A 10,000-nucleotide genomic window follows, 5' to 3' on the forward strand; every position below is an offset into this window, starting at 1 on the left:
GGCAGGTGTGTTGATAACATAATCATCATGTTTTCCCCCCTATGTTACTATGTTGTACATTTTCTTTTTTGTAAGGAAGTAGGAAAAAATAATTGAGATTCATCTGCTGAGCTGTATTTGTTTAAACTTTTTATTTATACATAGTACATTATATACATTTCTCCTTTTTTCCTCTTACTTATCACTTATTCAATTCTTTTTTTGCATGTATACTTTCCTCTTATAATCAACATCATTACCAATTGCAGAGATGATGACATCCTGTACGTGTCAGAAGGTGAAGACTTTGTACTCCCTGTCCAACCCTGTCCGGGTGTGAGACCTCCAGGCCATGTGGGGACATCGCTCTCCTTGCAGTCGGTGGCTGGACCTTCTTTAACCTGTAGTATGTGTTTTTGAATTGCTTTAATGTACATTTTTAAGTAATCGATTGTTTTGAGTGGGTGGGGGGAAGGAGATATGTGGGGTTTTGGGGTTTGGCAGATAAATGTATATTTTCCTTTGACAGTTATGCTCTACCTCAATATTATCTTTACCAATTCTAAATCTGGGTTCACCACTAGAAAAGCAAAAACATAACTAGGTATACATCTTTTTATATGAATCTCGGATTGTGATAAATTAATACTTTTCTTTAATGTATTATGGGAAGGGGTATTTGATATACTTTTTGTGTTTTTATGTGCTTATTCTATTTCTTTTACAAGTTTCATTGCTGTAAAACACTGGTGTTATTTCTCTTTACAGGTGGAGTTTCCTCAACACATGATTGGGTCACCCTCAATGTTGGTGGAAGAATCTTCACCACCACAAGAGCTACACTTGTTACCAAAGAACCTAATTCAATGCTTGCCAAGTTAGTAGTTCTGTATAGAAATTTGTATTAAACCATTCGCGCTGGATGAAGATACCGTGTCATTAGAATATTTCCCACATGATGGATGATGTTATATCATATCATGGTGTTCCACAGTATGTACACTTTGTACATAGTTATGTTTATATATACACATTGTAGCTGCATTTGTATTTACATATTTTTGTTGAAAACCTCTTCTTGGCACCCCACAGAATAGGGAGAGTGAAAAGCACTCTGAGAGGTTCAATGAGGCCTTGCGCGCCTAGAGAAATATCTTGGCGGGAAGCTGCACGGCCTTGCTATGTTGCCAGCGGGAACAGCATTAGACAAAAATATATGCCCCATTGTGAATAAGGGGACTGTCCTGGGTGAAGGGAAAGTTTGATTTGGGAGAATGAAAGGTGTATTAACCCTCTCTGGACGGGTGGTACACTACAGTACCGCGCATTCAAGGCCCGTTCGCTGGGTGATGCCATACGGCGTCGTTTATTTAACTGATTTAGGCCTATGCGTTCGAGAGCCCCGGCATTGTAACATGCAGGGCTGGAATGCCCCTGTCGTGACTGGGTTAATGCTGGTTTAGAATACCTATATATCCAAAGAATTATCCATGGTAATGTTGGGTACCATGAAATAAGATGAAGTACCGTATCTGGGCTTATAAACCACTGCTTGTCATCAGTTGGTTTCATGAGTATGCAAAGAGAGAGGAAAAATGAACTAAGATTCATTTATTTTTATCATTATTATTATTTTTTTTTTCATAACTATAACAAATAAGAAAATGGATTGCTTTGTGTGTAGTTTTTCAAAAATTAGGAATGATTATAAGAATTACTCCTATTTCATGAAATTGTTTTTTTTGTGCCTAACCAGAGATATAGATTAAAAAGATGCCCTGAGTCAAAAAAACTCAGGGGTGAATTCCAATACACTCATAGTATCAAGAAATCAAGAAAATCTATAAGACATGACTTATATATTGTTGATTTTACTAATTTTTCCTCCCTCTTGGTGGGACAGAGGCCTTCAAACTTTTTACATGTGTTCTAACAAAACTGTAAATTGTGCATGTGACTTTACTTTTGTAAAGTAGTGACTCTTCTGGCAGGAGAATTTGGAATTTAAGTTTGGTACTGGTCTCATATATAGTTATATGAACTTAACCACTTAATGATGGATGATGTGATATTCACATCATAGCTTGGCTGTTTTTCCTGCCAGTGATGTGAATGCCATGTCCTGGCTTTGTCAAGCTATCTTGCTGGGTAATTGGGCATGTAGTGGCTGCCTTAGCATACAATGGCCTGTGGTGCTAGGCCTGTGCAAAACGCCCCGGCAAAATGTCCAGGTGCAGCTAAAATTGCCATGTCACTAATGGGGTCATATTATAATTTGATCTGATCTTGCACAGTATGATTTTCTCTATGAACATACCCATCAGTTTTAATTTTCATGCATAAGTAGAAATAACTAAATCATTTGTTAGGATAAATATAATCCTTCAGCCATTGAATTCTAGCTTTTACAATGTTATATAATTCTCAGCAGTCAGAAGACACAGTTAAAAATTTTAGATTACATTTTACAAGTAACAATGAAGGATAAATAAGAATACTCTCTTTTTCTATTGCAGAATGTTCAGTTGCGAAGACAACCATCTGTTACCGAGTAATCGAGATGCACATGGAGCTTACCTCATCGACCGATCTTATTCATATTTTGAGCCTTTGCTAAATTTCTTGAGGAATGGCTCTTTAATTCTCAATCATAACATAAACCCTCAAGGTAAGTGAAATGAAAGGTTTTAGGATTTCTAAGATTATATTTGTTTTTTCTGTCAATTTACACATTTTATGAAGTACTTGTCTGTATATGAAAGCTTCTAAGTTAACCCTTTCTCGGTGGGCATATTTCATGGGTGAGATCACTTTTGTTCTGTAATTAGCGCATCATACATAATACTAATTGGTATTGTAGTGGTTTTATACCGTATTTAGACTCATATATCATACCATATGTCTAGAAAATAGTAGAAAACACCCAGAACATCTTATGATGTGACCTGTTGTGGAAGGGTTAAATTTGTGAGGAGAAAAAAGTTTACAATAATATTGACAAATTATCAAGGTCTGTAATTGAGTAATATTACTTTCTTTCTATAGTTGGGTAATAAAAGTTCATAGTATTTTTTTTTTAACTAGTACAGATCACCCATATCTCTCAATTTTGTAATATGCATTAGTTAAGGAATGTATTTTCATAGTTATAGTCATTATCTAATTTGCAAAGTGATGAGTACCATTTGTAAAATAGTAATTATTTCAATGAAACCACAGTAATTTAAGCGTAACACTCAATACAGGTGTCTTGGAGGAGGCCCGCTTCTTCGGTATAGAGTCAGCAGTACCACATTTGGAGGCCCTGACTTGTGCACAGGATGAAACACCAGACGTTGAGCCACTTACCAGACATGATGTAGTCAAAGCTCTAATCTCAACACATCACAGAGATGAGCTTAGGTTCCAAGGGGTCAGTCTCAAACGGGCTGACCTCTCCAAGCTTGACCTCAGAAATATTAACTTTAAGGTGAGTTGTATTGTTATTTAGAGTAAAGGGGGTTGTGGTTCTTTATATTAGAATTGAACCAGTCATTCAATTAACCCATTCACGCCGGTTGACGTGATAGCACGTATTGTGGTTTTCGCGTCAGACGCCCTGGACGCGCTATGAGGGGAAGCCGCGCGCTCGGGGTAGATAGCAGCGAGGGGTGCTCCGAGGCTTGGCTTTGCGAGCGCCTCGAGCTGTTGCTTCGAGTTCTCGAGGGCGAGACGCGACAGAGGCCGAGCGATCCGCGCCGCCGCAAAGCACGGTGTTAATCAGTGGGGTTGATGCCAGTGAGGGAACATTGCTGCATCCACTCTTCACTTCCAGCATTGAGGGTTTCTCCTAGCAAGCCACCAGGTTGGGCAGGATCCATTCTTACTTCCTAGTGACATGTTTGGTTGAGTTGCAAAGCCATGACCTCCTTGGTCGTCCTTCAGGCCTCCCTACCCAGGGTTGTCTCTAGTGGAGATAATCTGATGGACAGGATCATCTTCAGGGTGTGTTTTAGTGAGTGATCATATAGCCTGAGTTGGTCGTCCTGGATTGTGCAAGCAATAGATCCTGCACTGGTTGGTTAAACATGTGATCCTAAACTACCCCATGACTGAATGACCTGTTGGAAAAGGCATCAAGTTGGGATTCTAAAGCACAGGATAAAGTCCAAGCATGACAATATCAGGGCCTTAAGGCTACATAGCTCATTTCTTCTGCATAGGTACTTCCATCTCCAGACATTCTTGCCGAGTGAGGTCATGGCTTCTGCCACTAGACCAGTTCATGAGTTGACTTTCTGATCTGACTGCCCAGACACATGAGGTACACTCCTAAGGCTGATCAGGCTCTTTAGCAGACCCCTAAGTCCTGGATCTTGGTCTTGGTGTAAGTAACCCTTAGACCCAAGGGCTTTGCCTCACGTCTAAATACATGGAGAGCCTCCACTAGGGTCTCCAGAGATTCAGATAAGATGGCAACATCATTAACAAAGTCAAGGTCAATGACCTTGATATTACCCAGAATTGAATTGACTTTAGATGATAGTTCTATCCATTATTCAGTTCATGCAAGAGTTAGAAAAGTGTTGTAAGAAGGATGTAGCCTTCCTCAATCCTGAATACTCTGGAAAGAAGCTAGACAATCCCCCTCCACACTTGACAGCACTTTTTGTACCGCTTATAAGCTGGCTATTAATCCAATAATCTAATTCCTCAAAGTCTCAGGATCTGCCAGGGTGATTTGTGATGCACTTAGTCAAAAGCCTTCTTAACCCATTCACGCCGGGGCGGAATTTCGCCTACTCCCGATCATGCCGGGAAGATTTCAAGCGCGCAACCGTTCGTCCCGGGGTGTTTTCCCGCTGCGCGAGGTCGCGCTGATGCTCGCAGAGCGTTTTTCACCCACCCCATCCTTATGGTTTGCGTGATTGCGTCTAAAGTGTAGACATGTGTAGAAAGTAGTGCTATGTTCAGAGGAGGTATATCAGTCGAAAAAGATGTTACAGCACTGTTTTTTTAGTGTTATTCTATTGAACTTTTTCCATATTCTTAACTCCTATGTTGTAATACCAATGGGAAATGGAAGCATTCTTCTAGTGAGGTAACAAACATAGTTTTTTTTCTTTTTTTTTTTTCTTCCTAAAAGAAAAGAAAGAGAATATGAACAACCATACATGTGCATACAAGTGAATGCATGTAGCAGCAATGTTTTTTCAAGTGTCATTTTCTTTTAGTGGGGCAACAAAAAGATGTTATATAATTTTGATTTTTTTCTTTCTTTTTATTCCTCGGCCAATTACAATTGATTTTACGATAGTCTTTCGACTCAGATCATCTTATTCAACAAATCAGAAACAGAAATCACCATGACGTCATCAATATTACGTATATACCTGTGACGTCATTCATATCACGTCATAACCCATTTTCTACTATTTAGAAGGATAAACTAAAGTAGCAAAGACAAATCAAGTATGAAAATCGAATTGTACTAAGAATAATCTATCATTCTAATGCGGACGTTTCAGCACGTCGCTACTGGCCTCCCGGCGTGCGGGCCGAAAATGTAGCCCGTGCTAGGACGTCACCCGGGTCCGGGGCTTTTTTCGACCACGTGTCAGCACGTCAACCGGCGCGAATGGGTTAAGGTTGATGCAGGCTGCGAGTATCATGCTTTAACTCACAATGGCACTCTACAATGACACCAAGCATAAGGATATGGTGTACTGTGGAGATGACAGAAATAAATCTGGATTGCCTTGGTCTGATGCTCAGAAGGATGATTTTGGTCACTTTACCTGTTATGTGTAACCCTGCAATACCCTGATGATTGCATTCCCAGTGATCCCCTTTCCCCTTCCAGAGAGGGGTGATCACATCTCTCAACAATTCTGGGAGAATGGATCATGATGCCACCTTCATCTATGCTAACCATTGGTGGTTCGACCTGAAACAGCTCCTGAAAATACTCAGCCCAATTCTCTTGATTATCTCTCCATCTACTGAACGAACTGTAGGTGTCTTTGAAGAGGGCTTTGAGTTAATATTTTTAAGACCTTGGTAGGCATGACAAAGGTCATTTACTATGAAATGACCCTTGATCCCCACAGCAAAATTCCTGATAAGCTGTTTCTCTTCCCTCTTTAGCAGCTGCTCCTCTTTTCACACTAGGCTAGCTGGAAGTGAGAAGGCATGTAAAGTACTTCATACTTATCATTATGCTATGACATCATTGCTTCGCATCACCCTGAGGCTTCAAGCACTCACCCGGAATTGACTGTTGAGAAAAAATGTGAGAAAAAGAGACAAGAAAGTGCTTGTTGATCATAAGGGAAATATAGGAAAAAGGGTTTCATTGTGAAAATACAAAGTGGGTTTGGCCTTACTGATGGAAGTAAGAGTTTTGAAAGACTATATAGCAGACCATTAGAAAAAGAGAATAGGTATTAATAACATTGAATTCATGAAAGAAAGATGACTCAATGAAGCATAAACTTTATAAAGAAAAAAGAAGAATAAGAGAGAAACATGGTGGTGAAATACTTGTAATACATCTTTTTATTTCCACCATCGTTTATTCATATTAAAGACTTGAAAGATTAAGTAGCTGCCCCTTTGGGAGTCAAAATTAACTGGCTAGGAATTGATCTGCTTCAAAAAAGGAATATGACACGATTTCAGTTCACATTCAACAAACATTTTTATAAAAAAGAAATACACATCATTTGACACCATTGTAAGGTCACCTCCACTTCTGAGTTCACCACTTAGTGTACCAGTGTGTCACCTGCCAGTTTCACTTCTAGTATTCAAAATATATGTCCCATAAAAACATTGTAGCATGTGTTTTGGAGTAGAAATTCTTGGTTTACACATTAGTAATAATGACCTTTCATTTTACATTTTGAACAGTTTGCAGACCTCTCCCACTGCAACTTATCTGGTGCAAATTTGAATGGCTGCTGCCTAGAGCGTGCAAACTTGTGCGGTGCCAACTTGGAAGGAGCCCAGCTGCTAAACGTCCGCCTTCTGTGTGCAAACCTCGAATCAGCAAATCTCCGTTCTTGTAATTTTGAGGATCCAGCAGGAACTCGTTCTAACTGTGAAGGTTGGTTGTGTGAGCACGATTATGAGTGTAAGTGTAAGTGTGAGTGTGTGTGCCTATGGGTATATGTGTATGTGCAGTATGGCAAGGGAATAGACAGGAACTCTCCATAACATATTTCCTGACTCTTTTACTGAAGCTGATTGCTTAAATAAAACCCCTCTTATTATCACAGGGTGGTATGAGCATAACGTGAATATATTGAATGACAATCTTGGCTGTGTATTTCAGGTGTAAATCTCCGGGGAGCTGTGCTAGAAGGCAGCATGCTGGCGGGTGTGAACCTACGTGTGGCAACGTTGAAGAAAGCCAACTTAAAAAATTGTGATTTACGTGGTGCTGTCCTTGCTGGTGCTGACCTAGAGGTAAGATCATATATTGATATAAGTCTGCACTTTCCTTTTGGTTATCGTTATTACCATTTTTCTCCTAGTCTTTGTGTTTTGTTTAGTTATGAGTGACTGATATTCTATTTATTCCTTTTTCAACATCTATAGTGGCCATAGATAGTGGCTCGTATAATTCATTTAACTACCATTCATTCCAATTCATCATACAACATAATTACAGATATATTATAAGTGGAAACCTTCAAATGATGAATCAAATGATTCAGTAAATACACATTATACACAGTAAGGCTAGGGTGCAAGATATAACAAAATGACACCTACAGAACTGTATGTACACATCAAAACAAAGATCAAGTATTATAACAGAATATAATATTATTCCTGAAATAACACCCTACAGAATTGTGACCTCTCTGGAAGCGACCTACAAGAAGCAAACCTCCGAGGCGCAAACTTAAAGGATGCTGCTTTCGAACTCATGCTGACACCTCTTCACATGTCCCAGACAATGACGTGCGACCTGTAACTCAGTGGTTCCAGTAGTTCCAGCTGACTATCAACTGCCAGGTGAGAGAGGGAAATAAGCATATTCTTGAATTCTTTGATTTTTTAAGAATTTTGAGATAGGGTGAGACAAGAGTAGTGAGCAAGTGCATGAAACTTTTCCAGGAATGGAGGAAAATAGTTCACTTATATTTTCCACTTACAGTATATTTTTATGATTCAAAGACGTAGATATAGCCATGTTCTTTGCTCCTAACAAGTTCTCCCATATCCTCTATATATTTTCATGCATTATATGCCCATCCCTCTGTCTCACTTCACAACACCTTTGATTGCCTTGAGAGCCTAACTCTTCAGGCTAAAAGAAAAAGACTTCAGGGTAATAATGATCCTTTTCTCAACCTTTCCAGATTGATAATGATAAAAGGGAAGCTTAGCAAAGAGGTCGTGGCTGGTCTGACCCTGTGTTAGTTTATATCATTTTGCATTTAGCTTTAAGTGAAGCACTACTACGACATTACTGATGCTCCAGATAATTCCTTAAATGTCAGTCACACAATGCTTCTATGATACTAAGAATGTGATTGAGAGATTTACTTGTAGGTGTTTGAATGTCAGTGTTATGTGAGACAATTTATGAGTAACTTTTTTTTTATTTTTTTATTCATATATTTACTGATTAGGATTTCTTTTGTTTTCTTTTGTGTAAAGAACATGAGAAACAATTTGATTGTACTTTTTTTTGACTGCAAGGCGTTAAGAAGAATCGTATTATTTAATAATGCCTGCTGTCACTTGTGAAGTATGTGTGTATGTAGAACTGCATGTTAGAATAGAAGTGAACAATACTTTATGATATATGGAATTCTGTAATATAATAAGCAGTTATCCATTTCATAAGTGTACACTGGTGCTAAGAAAAAAGTTTTTTTTTCAATCATAAAAGTGAAAGTGGATGAGACTAACATTTAGTAGCTCTATCTATATATCCTCTATATATTTTTGTTACAAGTATTGTGTACATGAGTACATGTATACATCATACATTGCTACTGCCATTTTACAATGTGTTATAACAATCATTTGCTTTTATTTATGTTGTATTTGTGCCATATACACTGATATTAAATAGTATGCACAAAGTGGATGTACTACTGAGTTCAACACCTCATGTTTGCTGTACAATATAATAGAAAAATAAATATGTATTGGTATTCTTTAACCTCATATTTAGAATTTGTTGCACTACAAAGTTATTGAATTAAGCAAATTAACCCCCAGTAATCTATTTGTTTATATATGAGAAAAGTCTTTGAGATACAACACCATGATTGTACTTCTAGGCCTCTGAACCTTTGAATAATGAAAATCTTCCGAGCTGTATCAGTTTAGTGTTTTTATGATTATTATAGTACTGGGAACAAAAGTTATGTCAGATTGTTATAAATAGTATACTGATCTTTTTTTTCTTACTTTGGTAACATCCATTGTAATATCCATTATCCCAAAACCCAGTTTCAGAAAAAAAGGTGATGATGACTGTGTTTATATCAAACACACTTGTAAGATAAAATATTATTGTCTTTAGGATTTATGAGACAGACAGAGGCTGTTATTACATTGCACCATAGCAGAGTTTAAACCACTTAACTTGAAGACCTGACTGGTCCTCAACTACAGGTTACAACTATATCACTGTTGACCCTCCAACCAACAGATGATACTCAATGTTGAAAGTGTTATGCATCTTTAACCCTTTATGAACCCATGGTAGAGATCAGTGGTTGTAGGGATTTGTGGTTTGATAAACAATATACAAGGATTGATAAAAAATCCTATAGATAACTAATTTCAGTTCCTAGTTATCCTTAATTTCTGTAGTCATATAACTTCTTGATCTTCATCTATATTCATGCCTTCAAATTCTCAGGGTAAGCATTTGATACCGAGTTTGTCTCATGTGCAGCTTCAGCCTACTCTTTCTTTAGTTCCTAAGCCAGTATTTATCTAGTTACCTGTATTTACCTATGAGATAACTGTTAGTCCCTTGTAAGGTCTCTAAGAGAAGTGGGTTTAGGCC

General features: G+C 38.1%; 1 protein-coding gene across 2 annotated transcripts in view; it reads left to right on the forward strand.

Annotated features, from left to right (window-relative positions):
• The window catches only part of LOC122246048 (BTB/POZ domain-containing protein KCTD9), a 454,156-nt gene extending 445,034 nt beyond the window's left edge, over positions 1-9,122 (forward strand). The window contains exons 3-11 of one of the 2 annotated variants that reach the window (XM_086533750.1): positions 249-385; positions 748-856; positions 2,496-2,647; positions 3,225-3,448; positions 5,822-5,971; positions 6,871-7,066; positions 7,295-7,428; positions 7,817-7,983; positions 8,331-9,122. In XM_086533750.1, coding sequence (XP_086389876.1) covers positions 846-856; positions 2,496-2,647; positions 3,225-3,448; positions 5,822-5,971; positions 6,871-7,066; positions 7,295-7,428; positions 7,817-7,942 — 993 coding nt within the window. In that variant the 5' untranslated portion in view covers positions 249-385; positions 748-845 and the 3' untranslated portion in view covers positions 7,943-7,983; positions 8,331-9,122. The remainder of the gene's footprint in view (positions 1-248; positions 386-747; positions 857-2,495; positions 2,648-3,224; positions 3,449-5,821; positions 5,972-6,870; positions 7,067-7,294; positions 7,429-7,816; positions 7,984-8,330) is intronic. The other variant, XM_086533751.1, reaches the window with a different exon arrangement.
• The last annotated feature ends 878 nt before the right edge of the window (positions 9,123-10,000 follow it).

The sequence above is a fragment of the Penaeus japonicus genome, unplaced genomic scaffold (genome assembly GCF_977035675.1).
Source record: "Penaeus japonicus unplaced genomic scaffold, GWHDUDI00000001_assembly GWHDUDI00000040, whole genome shotgun sequence".
Lineage (NCBI taxonomy): Eukaryota > Metazoa > Arthropoda > Malacostraca > Decapoda > Penaeidae > Penaeus > Penaeus japonicus.